Source organism: Nyctibius grandis, chromosome 24 (genome assembly GCF_013368605.1).
Source record: "Nyctibius grandis isolate bNycGra1 chromosome 24, bNycGra1.pri, whole genome shotgun sequence".
NCBI lineage: Eukaryota > Metazoa > Chordata > Aves > Nyctibiiformes > Nyctibiidae > Nyctibius > Nyctibius grandis.
In genome coordinates, this window is record NC_090681.1 from 3,488,398 (window position 1) to 3,506,024 (window position 17,627).

The 17,627-nt window shown below is 67.6% G+C and overlaps 3 protein-coding genes across 4 annotated transcripts; 1 reads left to right on the forward strand and 2 right to left on the reverse strand.

Annotated features, from left to right (window-relative positions):
- Window positions 1-1,999: 1,999 nt before the first annotated feature.
- On the forward strand, window positions 2,000-12,517 carry EXTL1 (exostosin like glycosyltransferase 1). 2 transcript variants are annotated; one of them, XM_068417634.1, is made up of 12 exons: window positions 2,001-2,401; window positions 2,618-3,883; window positions 6,859-6,952; window positions 7,036-7,143; window positions 7,564-7,683; window positions 7,771-7,903; window positions 7,983-8,101; window positions 8,455-8,550; window positions 8,650-8,736; window positions 8,962-9,122; window positions 9,199-9,370; window positions 9,455-12,517. In XM_068417634.1, exons 2-12 carry the CDS (start codon window positions 2,949-2,951, stop codon window positions 9,632-9,634), a joined length of 2,205 nt encoding a protein of 734 aa, XP_068273735.1. In that variant the 5' UTR covers window positions 2,001-2,401; window positions 2,618-2,948; the 3' UTR covers window positions 9,635-12,517. The 2 variants fall into 2 exon arrangements, with proteins under 2 accessions (XP_068273734.1, XP_068273735.1); XM_068417633.1 differs by having other exon boundaries at window positions 2,000-2,401; window positions 9,199-12,517.
- Window positions 10,297-13,369, reverse strand: SLC30A2 (solute carrier family 30 member 2). The gene is made up of 8 exons (XM_068418084.1): window positions 13,364-13,369; window positions 12,301-12,595; window positions 11,815-11,961; window positions 11,366-11,519; window positions 11,122-11,278; window positions 10,839-10,944; window positions 10,608-10,742; window positions 10,297-10,507 (listed from the first exon to the last, which is right to left on the reverse strand). The coding sequence occupies exons 1-8, from the start codon at window positions 13,367-13,369 to the stop codon at window positions 10,362-10,364; spliced, it is 1,146 nt and encodes a 381-aa protein (XP_068274185.1). The 3' UTR covers window positions 10,297-10,361.
- Window positions 13,370-13,742: 373 nt separating this feature from the next.
- TRIM63 (tripartite motif containing 63) lies at window positions 13,743-17,404 on the reverse strand. The gene is made up of 9 exons (XM_068417640.1): window positions 17,191-17,404; window positions 16,903-17,069; window positions 15,483-15,648; window positions 15,108-15,203; window positions 14,709-14,942; window positions 14,565-14,587; window positions 14,255-14,379; window positions 14,066-14,142; window positions 13,743-13,957 (listed from the first exon to the last, which is right to left on the reverse strand). Exons 1-8 carry the CDS (start codon window positions 17,347-17,349, stop codon window positions 14,069-14,071), a joined length of 1,044 nt encoding a protein of 347 aa, XP_068273741.1. The 5' UTR covers window positions 17,350-17,404; the 3' UTR covers window positions 13,743-13,957; window positions 14,066-14,068.
- Window positions 17,405-17,627: the final 223 nt, after the last annotated feature.

Here is a 17,627-nt window from a genome sequence, read left to right on the forward strand (position 1 = left end):
GTGTGTGTCCCCTGGGGACAGAGAGAGGGGACCCCAGCCCGCACCCACCAGCACAGCCACCCTGGGGTGCCCAGCTGGGGCTGGTGGCACCCCGCACCGTGCCGAGCAGGCTGAGGCCGGACAGGGTGTTACACCCATGGATGGGATCCAGCACTCCGGCGCGTCCCGGCTTGCCCGGCCGGCGGGGCAGGGCGGAGGGCGGCTGGCACGGCCGGGGACGCCAGGGCAGGGTGGGAGAGGCGAGCCCCAACCTGCCCCTGCCACCGGCTCCCCGCGGTGGGGCTCAGCCCCCCCAGTGCCCCCACATCACCCCAGTAAAGCCGCCCCCAGGGAGAGGGTCCCAGCTGGGGTGAGTTTGGCTGCTTGGGGCCGTCCCGCTCTCACCCTGCGGGACAGGGGTGTGGGGGTCCCGCAGGCGAACCCCTGGGGTCCCGGTTATGTAGGTGCCGGTGGGGGAGTGCTGGGGGCCGGCTGGCCTTGCTGCTGGCCGTGTGGCCCCCACGCTGGGCTCACGTGGGGTTTATAGGGGCTTTCTTCAAAGGGATTAACTCGGCCCACGCTCCCGCTCAGCTCCTGTTCCAGCCACCCCGTCACGAGCTCTCCCAGCCATGAGCTGCGGATGGCTGATTTGGGGGGGGTCAGGCCAGGCCGGGACCCCCATCTGTGCCCCGGGGGAGGGTGAACCCCACAGCCCACCACTGGCTTTGGGCCGTGGCCCCCGGCTCCCGTGCGTGGATGGGGTTGGCTTGTCCTGCCCGTTCCGTGCTGGGAGCCTGGGGGTCCCACTGCAACCAGGGGTCCCACTGGAGCCCGGGGGTGTCACTGGAGCCTGGGGGTCCCACTGCAGCCCAGGGATGTCACTGGAGCCTGGGGGTCCCACTGGAGCCTGGGAGTGTCACTGCAGCCCGGGGGTCCCACTGCAGCCTGGGGGTCCCACTGCAGCCCGGGGGTCCCACTGCAGCCTGGGGGTGTCACTGGAGCCCGGGGGTGTCACTGGTGGGGCAGGTCCCAGCCGTGTTTCTGGCCTCTCCCGGCTCCCCATCGCTGCCCTATCGTGACCCCATTGCTGCCCTATGACTGCCCCGTCCCTTCGGGGGTTCCCCGGGGGGCTCCGGGCAGCCGCACCCGAGAGCTGCGAGCAGCGGGACGGGCCGCTCCCCTCGGGGCTCCCCCCGCGAGTGGGGCCACGGGCCGCGGCACGGCCCCCGCATGGGGTCCCACAGCGGGCGGGCGGCGCAGGGACCCTGCGGAGCCCGGGGACCCCCCGGGGACCCCCCCCGGCGCGCGGGGAACCCCCGTCCCACGTGGGCGCCCCCAGGGCGCGGCCAATGGGAAGGCGCCGCGGGGGGGGGGGGGGGGGAGGGGGCTCCGCGGGGCGTGTCCGCTGGTGGGTGCGGGCCACGCCCACGGGGGCGAGGGCGGCCAATGGGGAGGCGGGTGGGCGGGGCCAAGGGCGAATGTGGCGGTGGGAATAGGACGAGGTGTGACAGATGCGGGGGGGGGCACGGAGCGGGGGGGGGATGGACCGGGGGGTGATGGAGCACCGGGACCGGCACTGAGCGGGGCCGGGCACTGAGCGAGGCAGGCAAGGGGGCAGGGGGACAGCCAGCCCCGGGGGGGGGACGGACAGAGGCGGGGGGGGACAGGCAGTCCCGGGGGGACACGGACAGACAGACGGGGGGGGGACAGCGCCAGCCCCGGGGGGACGGACAGGCAAGCGGGGGGGACAGGCAGCCCCGGGGGGACGAACAGACGGGGGGGGGGCGGACAGCCAGACCCGGGGGGTGACAGGCGGGGGGGGTGACAGGCAGTCCCGAGGGGGGACGGACAGGCGGGGGGGGTGACAGGCAGTCCCTGGGGGGGACGGACAGGCGGGGGGGTGGGGACAGCCAGCCCTGGGGGGTGACAGGCGAGGGCAGGAGGACAGGCAGCCCGGGAGGGGGGGGACAGACAGACGGGGGGGGGACAGCGCCTGCCCCGAGGGGACAGCCAGCCCGGGGCGGGCGGGACAGGCAGCTTGACACGAGGGCAGGAGGACAGGGCAGCCCGGAGGGGCGCAGGCAGCTGGGGGGGGGACACGGGGACAGACAGCCCGACACGGGGACAGACGGACAAGGTGACAAGAGTGGGGGGGACAACCCCGGCACCCCCCACCAGGCAAGCGAGCAGAGCGGGGGGAGACCCCCGGGACCGGGGGGAGCTGCGCGGAGCCTCCGGCCGCGGCTCCTCCGGGAGCACCGGGAGCGCTGCGCCGCGGGCGGGGAGAGCCCGGCAGGGCGGCCCGGAGGCTGCTCCGCCGCCTTCCCCGCCCGGGGATGCAGCCCGGAGCTGCGGGAAGCCGCGTACCGAGACTTCGGGGTACGGTGGCCCGAAACCCACCCGGGGCTGCGTGTCCCCAAAGGTAACGGGGGGGGGGACACCGGGCTTGGAGGCGGGGAGGGAGCAGGTTGGGGAGAGACTGGGGGGCTCCGGAGGGAGGGGGGTTTTATTCCCAGGAGGGGTCTGGGGAGGGGGGTCCCACCGTGGGGACATGGGGAGCCGCTTGCGGTGACACGGTTGGCGGTGACACGGTTGGTGGCGGCAGGACGGCGATGGCGTGACCTCTCCCCTTCCCCAGGGATTTGAAGCTGGGCCAAGCGGCGATGGAAATGTCATTGTCACGGCACGGGGGCCCAGCGGAGTGAGCGCTGCGCCGGAGGGCAGGGAGCGGGACACCGCTGCAGCCGGAGAGAGGGACGGCCCCGAAAAGCCAGCGCAGCCCTGAGCAGAGGGGACGGTGGGAGAACTGCGGGGTTCATCCACGCTCCCGCGGGCTGCAAGGGCCACGGGACAATACCTGGGGGCCGGGAGCCGTCCCACCACCCGCTCGGGGTTCGGGACGTCGGCCTTTCGACCGGACTCTGGCACCCGTCCGAGCCTGATGAGGAGCCGGGGCCGCGCGTGAACCTATGCAGACCAGGAAGAAATATATTTTCCTGACTTTCCTCGCCTCTTGGCTCCTGCTTTTCTTCTTTGGAGGAGACAAGCTGCGCCATTTCGCTTTCTTTTCCGGAAGGAAAGCCGAAGCCCGGAGGAATTGGCCCCATTGGACAGATCGATCCCTCCTCAAAAGCTTTGCGGACCCCGAGGAGCTCCAGAGCGATGGGGACCCCTCGCTGCCATCGCCCCGGGAGCGGCGGGCGGCACGGCTGAGCGTCTACAAGAACAGCAGATGCCGGATGGAAACGTGCTTCGACTTCTCCAGGTGCCAGAAGCACGGCTTCAAAGTCTTCACCTACCCCCGGGAGAGGGACCAGCCCCTCTCAGAGAGTTACACCAAAATCCTCGCCTCCGTCGAGCGCTCTCGCTACTACACGCCGCACCCCGAGGAAGCCTGCCTCTTCATCCTCAGCATCGACACGCTGGACCGCGACCATCTCTCGAGTCAATACGTCCGTGACGTCGACGAGAAAATCCGCGGGTTCCCGCTGTGGAACGGCGGCCGTAACCATCTCATCTTCAACCTCTACTCGGGCACCTGGCCCAACTACACCGAGGACCTCGGCTTCGACATCGGCCAGGCCATCCTGGCCAAAGCCAGCTTCTACACGGAGAGCTTCAGGCCCGGCTTCGACATCTCCATCCCTCTCTTCTCCAAGGACCACCCGCAGCGCGGCGGGGAGAAGGGGTGGTTGTATCAGGACTCGCTCCCTCCGAAAAAGAAATACTTGTTGGTGTTCAAAGGGAAGCGGTACCTGACCGGCATCGGCTCCGGCACCAGGAACGCGCTGCACCACATCCACAACGGGCAGGACATCGTCTCGCTCACCACCTGCAAGCACGGCAAGGACTGGCAGAAGCACAAGGACACGCGCTGCGACAAGGATAACATTGACTACGAAAAGTGAGTCAGGGATGGGGTGGGAAGGGGGTCTGGTGGTGGTGGTGGGGGGGAGGACACACCACAAGTGTTCCTGCCCCTCTGCGGGGTGCAGCCGTGCCCGTCTGTGGTGGCTGCACCCCTGGATGTGGGGAGAGAGAGGAAAGTTTTGGGTTCTACCAAGAGAGATGAGGGTTTCGTTTCCACAGCGGGGAGCGAGGCGCTGGTTGTTCGGGGCTTTCCTGGTCTGTATTAGAGTTGGAGTAGCCTGGCGAGAGCGGCTCTTATCTGCAATCGCCGCGGCCGCCTCTAATACGATTTCCCTTTTTCCTAACACTCATGAATGATGCTTTTCTTCTCCCCCCTCCTGCCCTCCCCTAACATAAACGTTTATCTTGGAGATGAGCCCGAAACATCCCCCCCCATCACCGGCTCTGCTAAAAATCCTACAAAACTGGTGGGTCCTTGGGCATGGGCAGCCCCGAGCTCACCCGGACATGGGGGAGTGGCGGTCCCCCCATGTCCCCCCTCACAAATGGCCATGGCGGCAGCACTGTGTGATGGACCTTGGTGGAAAAATTGGGGGGACAAAGTTCTGTGGGTTTGGGGGGCTCCACGCTGCGGGGATGCACCCCGGCTCCTTGCCTCCCCGTCCTGCTGCTGGGGACCGGTCACCAGGGCTGGTCAGCACAGTCCCTGTCCCACTGGCGATGGGCAGGTCCCCGTCCTGCTGCCTGGGGACATCCCGCAGCCACCCGGCTGGAGAGCAGATGGGGAGAGGCCATGTTGGGCATCATCTTCAAAGCGTCTTAGGAGGTGCCGGGAGGTAAAAGTGGAGCCGGGGTGCTGCGGGCACCGGGATTAGCCGGGGCTTTGGGGTGGCTCGAGCACCACGTGGCCCCGGCCAGTGGGTGCCAGCAGCCCAGCGGGGTCAGCCCCTGCAGCGGAGCCTTTTTGGGGATGGGGCTTTGCAGGACGGTGGGAGATGCTGCGGGATGGTGGGTCAGGGGGCCCAAGGTCAGCCCCGCGCTGTGCTGAGGGGCGGTGGGATGGGAAATCCCTCTCCCACCTGGCCCAGGTAATCCCCTAACGCTGTTCATGAGTACGGGGAGATTTACACCTCGCCCGGGATGGCTTTAGGCAGCAGATAGACGGGGAACACGTGGCACAGGGCAGCGTGCTCACGTGTGACCCCGAGCCTCCGCCGTCCCACTTGTCCCTATGGGACACCCGGGTACGAAGCCATCGGGGTCTCCATCATGCCGGACCAGCTCTGTGACGGCTTTGTGCCCAGGTGTCCCACAGGGACGAGTGTGACAGCCTCACACGGGGGATTTATGTCCCAGGAGAAGGTGTCCCCAGACGTGGAGCTGGGACAGTGGCAGAGTGATGATGGGGAGAGGGGACACACCACGGTTGGCAAAGTGAGACCCCAGCTGCCCCGTTCGCCCGGTGTGTTGGGAACGTCCCCGTTTGCTCGGGGCGGTGGGTGAGGGCAGCATGGGGAGCAGAGGAAGGTCTTGCCGGGGGCTCCATCACCCTCCTCGCGCCCGGGGGGCTGCCGAAAACAAACCGCTTCTGTGCTGGGATAAAGGGTGGCTTGTAGGGGCGCCACGGCCCGGCCCCGCTGCGGGGGTTTAGGGCAATCAGAGCGGGTTGGGAAAAGCTCTCTGGAGCCGGCGGGTCCCCAGCGGCACCGTGCCCGGCCGGAGCCACGGAGGGGCCGGGCGGAGGGAGCGCGGTGGGCGCCCGTCCCAGCTCCTAACAAAACAAGGAAGCCCTGACGGCGCGATTACCCGGAAACCGCAGCGCGTCGGGAGCCAAGTGTTTCCATCGGGAGGTTTTGGCCCCGCAGCCCGGCCGGCGCCAGCCTCCCCGCGACGGCAGCCCCCCGGGACGCATCCTGCTGCGTGCCCAGCGCCGGGTGGGGACGGCCCCATGGAGGTGCTGGGGGTCACGGTCAGGCTTGGGGCTGCCCCGAGGGCGAGTGCTGGCAGGGTCCTGCCCCGGGGATGTGGCTGTCGCTGCTGCGGTTTCACGGGGGGTCTGGGTCCTCTTCCAGCAGGTCGCTCGGCCGGGAGCGGGGTGTTAACGAGGCAGCGTGCGCTAATGGGGTTTGCAGCATCCATAGGAGATGTCGGGGTGGTTTTGATCCTAAAACTTTGTGCCTTGGCATTGGGGCTGGTTTCCCACACCCCAGAGCACCAGGATGCTCCAGGGTGCTCCAGCACCCATAGAGGGGACGTATCCTTGACCCCCAGCCCCACGTCCCCACCAGGGGAGACCCTTCCCCTTGGGGACCAAGACATTTCAAGCAGCCCTTTGGCCTCGCAGCCCCCCCACAGCTGGACCACGCTTGGCCCCCCCCAGCCCACCCAGGACCCGGCTGCCCCATCCCTCCCTCCCCGCGGGCAGGAACAGACGGGGTCTGTCCCGACCTAATGTCAATATTGGATTTTCCGGCGCGGTCGCAGGGACCCGGCAGCGGACGCGCCTCTCCCCGCCACCCGCACAGAAGGGGCTTTCATAGCCCCACGGCCGGGGAGGAGGCCCCTGCGGGGAGCCAGCCCTCGGCCCCCCCAGACGCTGCCGGGGCGGGCAGGGCCGCTCCTGCCTGGCGAGTCTGGGCACGGCGCCGGAGCCGCTGCAGTTTCGGGCTCGGGGGTTCGGGCGCTGGCTTTGCGTGGGGTTTCGTCACAGGAGGGTGGAGGGAGCTGGGTGATGCCTTTGAAGGGCACCGGGGTCCTATCCTGACCATCCTCTGAGCTGAATCCTGTTCCTGGCTCTGCCACAGGTTCTGTCCCTCCATCACCCAGGGCATCGCTGCCCCATGGCCCCGTGGCTATTCAGGGCCAAAATGAGCGCCCATCAACCCTCATGCTGGCCCCACGCCCCCCAGGAGGGATGCCCAGCCTTGCCGGGTGCCAGAGAGACCTCCTGGGATGCTCATGGCCTGAGGGGGGCCATGCTTGACCCCCCCACCCCATCTCCCACCCCAGGTTTGACTACCAGGAGCTGCTGCACAACTCCACGTTCTGCATCGTGCCCCGGGGCAGGCGCTTGGGCTCCTTCCGCTTCCTGGAGGCACTGCAGGTACGGGGTGGGTGCGGGGGACAGGGGACCCCCACCCCGGGGTGCGGGGGCTCAGTCCCAGCCTGTGTGGGGTCCCGCTGCAGGCTGCCTGCGTCCCCGTGCTGCTGAGCGATGGCTGGGAGCTGCCCTTCGCCGAGGCCATCGACTGGGGCAAAGCCGCTGTCGTGGGCAGCGAGCGGCTGCTGCTGCAGGTACCGCGGCCGGATCCTGCCCCGCGCCGGCCACAGGGACCCCCCCTCACATTGACACCAGCGGGGATGGAGCCCCCAGCCAAGCTCGGGTGGGAAACCTGCAGCCGAGCCCGTGGGTGGATGCAGGGGGGTCTCATCCAGCCCGGAGTGGGGGTCCCGTCCCAGCCACAGCCCTGCGGCATCGCTCATCTCGGGGGGGGTGTTGAGGGTCCCCAGAGCCAAAGCCCTTGGGGGTCCTGGGCCAGATCCTGCTCCACAGAGAGGAGGGGGCAGAGTGGGACAGTGGCACAACCACAGCGGGACGGTGGCACAGCATCCTTGGCTGCGGGGTGTCCCTTGGGATGGCGTGGAGGTGGTGGGGACAGGGCAGCCCTGCCGGGAGGGTGAGGTGAGAAACTCTCCCCTCCCCATACACCGCAGATCCCCTCCGCCGTCCGCTGCATCCCCCCGGAGCGCGTGCTGGCCTTCCAGCAGCAGACCCAGTTCCTGTGGGACGCGTACTTCTCCTCCGTCGACAAGATCGTGCACACCACGCTGGAGGTGAGCCCCCCCCCGACCCTGAACACCCCCCCCCAGCTCCTGGGGTCACAACCGGGGTGCTGAGAGCATCTCCCCGGCCTCGGGCAGATCATCAAGGACCGGCTGCTCCCACACCGCTCCCGCTCCCGCTTCCTCTGGAACACGCTGCCCGGGGGGCTCCTGGCCCTGCCCGAGTTCTCCACCCACCCTGGGGACTTTCCCTTCTACTACCTGCAGCACGGTACGACCCCTGTGCCCCGCCTGAGCACGGCAAACTCGGTGCATGCCACAACACTTATCCTCTCCCCCTCTTTTTTCAGGCTCCAGCCCCTCTGAGAAGTTCACGGCTTTCATCCGGGCCACCTCGCCAGCCAGCTCCTTGTCCCAACCCATCCTCAGGCTCATCCAGGCTGTCTCTGCATCCCAGTACTGCGCCCAGGTCGGGGGAGTTGAGCCCTGCACCGCTCGGTGCAGCTCCCAGGGATGGGGCAGGGTCCCATGAGCTGGGAAGGGCGAGAGTGGGGTTGGGGTGGGAGGGGGTGGCTGATGGTGTCACCCTTGGGTGGGCAGAGCTGTCTCCCCACCCACTGGGGTGGAGGTGGGACCACCCATGGGTTTATTCTGGTCCAAACTGCCATGGGATGGTTTTGGGGTGAGCTGGGTTGGAGCAGATCCCGCTGTGGTGCTGGAGGGGCTCAGCCCTGGCCGCCCTGTGAACATCGATGCACCAACGCGCCGTGATGGGTCAGCCTGGACAAACACCCCCAGCCACGCTGGTCCTAACCCCTGCAGATCCTGGTGCTGTGGAGCTGTGAGAAGCCACCGCCGCCGAGTGGGAAATGGCCCCAGACCACCATGCCTCTGACCGTCATCCAGGGCAGGGGGAAGGTGAGAGGGGCTGGGACACGGGCAGGGAGAGGGGACGCGGGCAGGGAGCTGGGGCATCCACCCCATGGCACATCCCAACCCGATTATTCCCCTCCGTAGCTCAGCGACCGCTTCTTCCCCTCCGCGGCCATCCAGACGGATGCCGTGCTGAGCCTGGACGAGCACACCAGCCTCTCGACCAGCGAGGTGAGGCCGTGGGCACCGCGGTCCCCAGCCCCGTGGAGCTGGGGCAAGCCCCGTGCCGAGCCGGGAAGGATGCTCTGTGGTCACCGTGGGGCTGGCAGGGAGCGGTGCCCGCTGTCCCCATGTCCCCACGCCCAGGGCACACCTCCAGGGGAAGGCAGGGATGGTGGTGAGCCCCCTCCCACGGGTCCCCGCAGCCCGGTGACACTGTCCCCTGTCCCGTGCCAGGTGGATTTTGCCTTCGTGGTGTGGCGCAGCTTCCCCGAGCGCATCGTGGGCTTCCCCGCGCGCAGCCACTTCTGGGACCCCGAGCAGCGGCGCTGGGGCTACACCTCCAGATGGACCAACGAGCTCTCCATCGTCCTCACCGCCGCCGCCTTCTACCACAGGTACCCGGCCGGGGAGGGGCCAGCGGGGTGGGGGGGCTCAGCCACATCCTCCCCCTCCACCTCACTCCCTCCCCAGGTACTATCACAGCCTCTTCACCGAGTACCTGCCGGCGGGGCTGCGGGAGCTGGCGGGCGGCCTGGCCGCCTGCGAGGACATCCTGATGAACGTCCTCGTGGCCGCCATCACCAAGCTGCCGCCCATCAAGGTCACCCAGCGCAAACAGCACAAGGAAACCGTGCCCCAGCAGGTAGGGTGTCAGGATGGGGATGCGGGGACCCCCCACCCAGGTGGGGAGCGGAGCCCCTCACCCTCGTGCTCCCCCCCTGCCCAGGTGAAGGGCACAGTGGCCGGTGGCCGGCGTTTCTCCCAGCAGCAGGATTGCCTCAACCAGCTGGTGGACTGGTTCGGCTACATGCCCCTCGTGTCCTCCCAGCTGCGCCTCGACCCCGTCCTCTTCAAGGACCAGGTCTCCGTCCTGCGCAAGAAATACCCGCGTTTGGAGAAGCCCTGAGGGCTGCCGGGGAGCAGCGGGGTCGGGGCTGGCCCCGGGGTGCCCCGTTCCTGGCGCACGGAGCCCTCCCAGAGCAGGCGGTCGCTGCCAACGGGGTTTTACTCGTTATGGGGTTTTACTCGTTACGGGGTTTTACCAGTGCAATAAAGGTGGGAGGAGAGGCAGAGCCCGGGCGGTGGCCGTAGGACGGGGGGGAGCCCCATGGGCAGCACCGGCGGTTTGGTGCCCCGGTGCTTCTGCCCTTGGCGGCCGCCTGGGCACCCTGGGAATAACCCACGGGGCGCCCGGCCGTGCGCACAGCCCCCCCCGGCCCCCAGCCCCGCGGGGAGGGCGAGTCCTTTGCCTTGCCAAGGGCAAACAGAGGAGCGATAAGAGGCGAGAGCAGGGCGGGTTTATCCTCCCTCCCCCCAGCGGGGACGGGGCTGCCGCAGCCCCCGGGGGACCCCAGCACCCCTTTGCCTCCCAGCGCTCCCTGAAATGAGTCATTTCAGCTGCTTTTTTCTGCAGCTGAATAGAAAGAGTGGTAATTAAGGGAATCGCTGCTCTCCAGCAGCCACTCTTGCGGCCGTGGGTCCGTCCTTGCTGCCTTCGCTCCCAGCAGACACCCAAGATAACACCCCAGCGCTGCCAGACCCAACACCCCCCGCACGCAGCCAGCCCTGTGCTCCGCTTTATTTTCCACGCACGAGAAGTCCCCCCCCCCCGACCGCGGGGACACGCGGGGGGCTCAGTCGCGGGGGGGCTGGCACTCCCGGCAGTCCCGCATCTCCTCGGAGTAGCTCTCCACCTGGATGGTGGTGGTGTGGAAGCGGAAGGTGCCCTGGAGCTGGGCGCTGGCCTCCTCCAGCACCTCCTGCGCGCTGGCACCCGCGTCTGCGAGGGGCAAGAGAGGGGAGAGCGGGGTGTGGGTGAACCCCAAACCTCCCCACCACCACCCCGTCTCCTCCACCGCGTCCCCGGGAGCGGCACTCACTGATGGCGATGTGCACGGAGAGCAGCGGCTGCGCCGCCGTCAGCGCCCAGATGTGGAGGCTGTGCACGGCCTCCACCCCCGCCACCGCCAGCAGCGTCTCCCGCACGGCGTTGAAGTCCATCCCTTTGGGGGTGCCTGGGGAGGGGGAGATGCCAGCGCTGGAGGGATGGGGACCGCCGCACCCATGGGTGCCCCCCGCAGCCCAGACACCCCCCACTAGTGGGTCCCTACCCTCCATGAGGACGAGGAGGACGTCGCGGAGGATGGTCAGCGTCGTCCCCAGCACCAGCACGGAGAAGAGGAAGGTGCAGATGGGATCCACGTACTTGTACTCGGGCTGGAGCGAGTGGGAGAGGATGAGACCCCTCTGGCACTGTCACCCCACCCCAAATCCCCATCGGCACCAGCAAGGAGGGGACACAGTCCCCTCTGTCTCACCCCTGTGCCTGGTCTGGGCTGGCTGAAGCCACTGTCCCCATGTCCCCATCCCCTTTGCCCCCGTGACCACCCAGACCTTAAAGAAGATGATGTAGGACGCGACGAGGACGCCGAGGCTCTGCAGCAGGTCCCCCACGACGTGGACGAAGGCGGCGCGGACGCTGGCGTTGGGCTGCTCACCGCCGGCCCCGTGGCTGTGCCCGTGCCCTGTCTGGTGCAGGGCCACCCCCATCCTGCGGGCAGGACAGCGGTGACGTCCCCGGGGCCACCAGGCACGGGGTGGGGGACACCCGGGGAGGGTGAGAGCCGGGTGTACGTACACGAGGTTGACGGCCACGGCGCAGGCGGAGGTGATGAGCATGACGCCACCCTCGATGTCATAGTCGGCCGAGAGCAGGCGCTGGGCAGCCAGGTACACCAGGACACCCGTCACCACCCAGATGGAGAGCACGGAGAGCAGGGCCCCCAGGATCTCTGCAGAGACCCCCCCCCAACCCCACATTGCTGCCTCGCCGCCGTGCCAAGCCTGAGCACCCCCCCGACCCCCCCCCCCGGCAGCACCGGGGCTCAGGGTGGGCACCCAGCACTCAGCCCTGGGGTTGCTGTGCCCTGCCCTGATGGTGCCCGTGGTACTGGGGGGCTCCCCGTGCCCCCCAGGGCTTCCCGAGGCACCCGGTCCCCATGGGGAGGGCACCTCAGGATGCTCCAAGTGCTCCCTGGGGTCCCCGGGAGTAGGATGGCAGCCCCGGTGGTGGTGGCACCCCGTTACCTGCCCGGTGCCAGCCGAAGTTCATGGTTTTGGTGGGGGGACGCGAGGACACCCAGAGAGCAAAGAGGCTGATCATGATGCTGGCGAAGTCAGTCAGGAGGTGGGCTGCGTCCGTCAGGATGGCCAAGCTGTGCGCCAGGTACCCGCCTGCGGGCAGGGGCAGCGGGGACATCGCGGTGGCATTGGGGGGGGGGGTCCCAGCCCGAGCTGGGCACAGACCAGGTCACCCCATGTCATGGTGGGGGCCCCACTGAGTGCTTTGACCGAAAGCAACAGGGAGCCCTGCCCGTCCCCACGGCGGGGAATCGGGACAAGAGGGGCTACGGGCAGCTCTGTGGGGTGCCCCCATGGGGACCGCCCTGGTCCCTCGGGGTGCCCCCATGGGAACTACCCCGGCCCCTCGGGGTGCCTCCATGGGAGCTGCCCCAGCCCCTCGGGGTGCCCCCATGGGGACCTTCCCGGCCGGACCCTGCACCCACCACTCACCCACGGCTTCCCCCACCATGAAGACGAGGCAGATGCCAGCAGCCAGGTAGAGCTTCCTGCGCGCCCGCTGCTGCTGGTGGGGGTGGCCAGCGGCCCCCCGCGTGTGGCAGTGCCGGCTGCGCCGTGCCCCCAGCTCCAGGGCGGGCGCCTCGCCATGCGCTGAGTTGTGCCCGTTCTTTTGCGCAGCCTCCAGGTAGGACCTGCCGGGGAGAGGGGTGTCGGGGGCTGGAGCGGGGAGTCTGGGGGGATTTTGGGGAGCGGGTTGGACCCAGAGCACTCCCCCCAAGCCCCTTCCCTGGCCAGACACCTCCAGGGGACCCCACGGGGGAGCCCCACGGGGAAGAGGGGACACCACGTCCCCAGCCCCCCTGGGCACCCCCCTACCCGCCTGCTCCCTGGCTCAGCAGGTGCCGTCTCTCCTCGCCAGCTGCCATCCTCCTCCGTGACGGGGGGCCGGGGCGGGTGACCCCGGAGCGTGGCTGGCGCTGGTGGCAGCCGGTGGCCGCCGGTGGCCTTGGCCCGTGTGACGCGCCGGGGACTCGTGTGCAAAGCAAAGCCAAGCCCGGCCGGGGAGGGAGGGCCAGGCCGGCCGCAAAGCACCCGTGGCCGCCAGCCCGGGGTGGGCACGGTCACCCCGCACCCAGGGGGCTGCTGATGGAGGGGGGGAAGGTGGCTCTGGGAACCCCCCGGACACCCCCAAGGAGCCGCGCACCGGGGCGTGGGTGCAGCCCCTGAGGCAGGGGGAGGATGGAGCATCCCCTGTCCCCCCCGTCGCCGCTCCGGGGAGCTCTCAGACCCTCCCCAGTTTAGATCCAGCCGCGTGACAGACCCGAGACCAGACCCCCCCTCCCCAGCAGTGACTCCTGCCCACCGCCCCGGGGGAGCAGCACTAATTGCCCCGGGGCTAATTGCAATTGCGACACAGCCCAGAGCACCGCTGCGGCCGCTGCCTCAGTTTCCCCTTGGCCAGGCGCCAAGTGGGGCTTATTTTTTTGCATTCATGATATATTTTTGCATTCGTGGTGTATTTTTGCAGTCATGTGAGGCTCAGCCATCAGCAAACCGGCATCTCGATGCCAAGATCGTCCCCGTTTCAGTGACTGGCACAGCCCGGAGCACCCTCACCTCCTCCCACCTCATGCCCAAGCCTGGGCAAACACTGGCCCTGGGCACCCCATCGCCAGGAGATAAATCCTGCTGGGTGCTGACCTGTTACATCCCCGGGCAGGCGGCCAGGCATGGGGTGCCAGTGCTGCCAGAGGTGCTAATGAGGCCGAAAATTAAGTCTTGGACTGGGAAGCATCCCTCTGCCACACTGGGTGCTGGCAGGGACACCAGTGATGGCACCGGCCCCGCAAACCCACCCGCATCCCCAGTGCCCATCGCGGGGCTGGCGAGGCGAGAACAAGGGGCGAGGAAAGAAAAACCACCCAAACCACCGGTTTTCTTTACAAAATACCCAAAATTCAGATCTGTGACAATTACATACAAAAGAAGGAAGATATAAAACGTGTGGAATCATCCTCTTTGCACCCGTATAGAAAAGTGTCCCATGCTGGAGCTCGTGAGGCCGCCGGCCCCCCCAGTGCGTCCCCCCAGTCCCAAGTCCCGTCGTCGGACATCCTGCGCCGGCGACGTCACTGCGGCTACTGGGGAGCTGCCAGGGGGAGAGGATGGGGGGATCAAGGGGGGTCCAAGCCCCCAAAGCTCCCCTGTGGGTGCCTGAGGGTCCCCGGGAGGTGGGCTCAGCCGTGTCGCCCCTTACCCATCACCATCCCTCGGGCACTGCATCCTCTTCCACCTCTTCTTCCTCCCCATCGAAGTACTCCTCATCTTCCTCAGCTGCGAACAGGCGGCCAAACGTCACCGCGGGGCGACCGGGAAAGGCAAGGGGGGCCACAGTGTGGGTGGGAGTAGGTAAAGGGGCAGCGGGGGGTCGGGGGCTGTGAATTACCAGGGTCGAAGTCCAAGGCGCGGACTGCCTCAGCGAGGTGGTCCAGGCTCACTGAGAAGGCGTCCATGCTCTCGTAGCCCTGCCCGATCTTCTCCAGCTTGTCACCTTTGGAGGCCTCCACGATCCTGGGCAGGGAGAGCACGGCCATGTCCCCCCTGTCCCCCCTCGCTGGGCTGGGGGACCGCGGGGTGCCGGGCGGGGGGTCGGGGCATCCCCATGCTCCCCATCTGGGTGCCCCGTGGCCAAATCCTGCCCAGCTGCAGGACAGGGGCTGGGGAATCACCGAATTATCCGCAATTTGGACACTTACGTTTTAATGAGCTGCTTGGCCTTCTGCGGGGAGCAAGAGGAGAGGTGAGTGAGGCCACGCGGCACCCGCCGGGATGTCCCCGAGCTGGCGGGACCCCACGCGGGCACCGGCGGGGTGGGCAGGGGGGAGGTTTGGGGGTCTCACCGTGAGGAAGGTGGCCTCCCCGCTCTCCTCCATCGCCCGCATGGCCCTCTCCACCAGCTGGCTCGACTTCTGCAGCTGCTCCTTGTACTGGCCGATGAGGGTCTGGATGAAGGACGCCTTGTCGCCCTGCTCGCAGCTGATGCGCTGCAGCAGCTCCAACTTCTTCTCCTCCAGCAGCACTGCCAAGGCGTCGAAGCGAGCACACAGCTCCCGCTTGGCCGCTTCGCTGTTCTCCTGTGGGGACAAGGGATGCCACCAAAGTGTCCCTCGGCGCCAGCAGCACCCCAGGGGCTTCCCTGCTCCATGGGCTCCAGCTCCCTCCCTCCCATCCCAAATGCCCCCCCGGGCTGAGGTTTCACCCCCCCGGTTTCGGAGGGCTCCTTTTCCCCTTTTCCTCACCTCGGTGCTCTGGCACGAGTCCTCCAGCTGGGAGATGATCGTCTGGATCCGGTCATTCCCCGCCACCAGCATGGAGATGCAGTTGTTCAGCTCGCTCTGGGCAGGGGTGGATGGATAGAAACAGCTTGAACCCCAGCGGGGACAGGGACGGGGACATCTCCCATCCCATTGCCCTGCCCCAGCTCCGCTCCCCCCACGTCCCCCTCAAGCCGCGGCCACTCTAAATATAGGCTGTCTCCGGGGCGAAGTCACCCGGGGGCTATTAATACCCCATGAGCAGGTCCCAGTGCTATTTGTGACCGTCCCAGCTCAGCACATTGCCCTGGGACCAGCCGTGTCCCCCGCTGCCCCCCCTGCCCCCCCCCCACACGGCACCTTCTGGTCCTGGAAGGTGGTTTGCAGGGGGGCGACCTCGCAGTCCTTGTGGGCACCGAAGACTTTGCACATGGAGCAGGTGGGGACCTCGCAGGTGATGCAGTAGATGTTGATCCGCTCATCCTCGTGCTCCTTGCACATGGAGTCGTCCTCATTTTTCAGCGGCCTGTTGGAGAGAGCGGCACGGCCACGGTGACATCCCCGTCACGGTGACATCCCGATCGGGGTGATGTCCCCATCGCAGTGACATCCCTGCCGTGATGATGGCCCCATTGCAGCATCATCCCCACCACGGTGACATCTCCCTTGCAGTGTCATCCCCACCACGGTGACATCTCCCTTGCAGTATCATCCCCACCACGGTGACATCCCCCTTGCAGCGTCATCCCCACCGCAGTGACATCCCCACTGATCCCCACAGCCACCCCAAAATCAGGTCCCCAGGAAAGAGGCCAGATCCTGGCATAACCCCACACTTGCTCCTTCTGGAGCCACCAACCTCGGTGCCTCCGTAAGCCCCAAGCCCAGTAAGCCCCAGTTTAAACCACTGGGCATGGCAGTTGGCACTGGTGGGCAGGGGGCACCAGGGCCACGCTCCAGGGACACTGCACAAGCGCCTAATTTTAGCCTTGGGCTGACGGGATTTATCAGTCACCCAACGAGTGACCAGGTTGGGGGCACCAAGAGACCCCCAGGTGGTCCCAGCCAGTGGCTGCAACCGAATCGCCCCCTCTGCAGCAAGGGGGGACATGGGGACAAGCCAACCCACTGAAGCAAAGCCAGGGCTGGCCCCCCAAGCCCCGCCCCCGGCAGCCACAGACACCTGCCACGTGCCATCGTCCCCGTCCCCATGGCTCTCAAACGATATTTACAGCGGTTCAGGGAATTGGGCCGGGGCCACTGCTCTGCCTCGAGGACCTGTGGCCCCTCTGTCCCCCCCAGCCACATGCTTTTACTGAGTGGGCCCCCCCAAACTGTCCCTCTGCCCCTTATCAGCCAGCAGCGCCCGCTGTCACGAGCAGAGCCTGGATTTGTCCCCCACAGCTCTTATCTCCCACCGAACGCTCCAGCTGCAGAGCAGGGAGGGGACAGGACCTGCCCTGGTGCCACCACCCCCCCGGGGACATGCTGTCCCCCTGAGCCACCCGAACTGCTCTGGATGGGAAGGGCAGGGGGGAATTGGGTTGGGGGAGGAAGATTTGGGTTGAGGGAAGGAAGATTTGGATCGGGGACCACTGAACCAGCAGAAAAGCCCCCCAGTTTCTCGCCCAGCTGCCATCTCCTGCGGTCTCAAAGATGGAGCTGGGGCTCAGGAGGTGGGCATCCCCCCGTCCCTGCGTCCCCGTGTCCCCACGTCTCCATGTCCCTGTGTCCCCGCTGGGGCAAGGCACAAGCAATCAGCCACAGTGTCCGTGCCCACCTGCAGCACACCTGCTTGTAGGTGTCGATGATGTTCTCCACGAGCAGGTTCCTCTGCAGCCCGTAGACACCCTGACGGTCCAGCAGCACCTCGTGACGGCACAACGGGCACCGGAACCGTCCCCCCAAAACCATGCTGCCCCGGTTCTGCCAGTATGGGACGGAGGCCTGGGAGGGGGAGATGCACATCAGGGGGGTCCATGAGCATCCCCGCAGCACCACGATCATCCCAGTGACCTCCAGCCCATGCAGGGTGGGGGGGAACAGGCACGGGGACCCCCCGTCTCACCTGAAAGGCGCTGTTGGCACACTTGCGGCAGAGGTTGTGCTGGCAGGGCAGGATCACCACGGGCTTGCTGAACACCTCCAGGCAGATGGGGCAGAGGAGCTGTTTCTCCAGGTTCTCCATGGGGCTGCTATCCCGCAAAATTCCTGCTTGGAAATCCATGGGTATGACGGTGCGCTCCTCTCGCCCGCTCTCGGCTGCCAGCGGCACCCCTCGTCCCGCTATTTATAAGTCGCTCCCCGGTCACGCGGAGCCAAATCCTGACGCGGGGTCGGGTGTCCGGGGAAGCAGCACCTGTCACACGGGACTGAGCCATCGGGATGCCGCCGGCAGCGGTAAACAAGCCAGGGACAGGCTGTCCAGGAGGCCCTGCCCGCCAGTGCCACGGCTGCTGGCACGCTGAAACCGGAGCTGGGGGGCAAACGGGGCCAGGCTTCGCC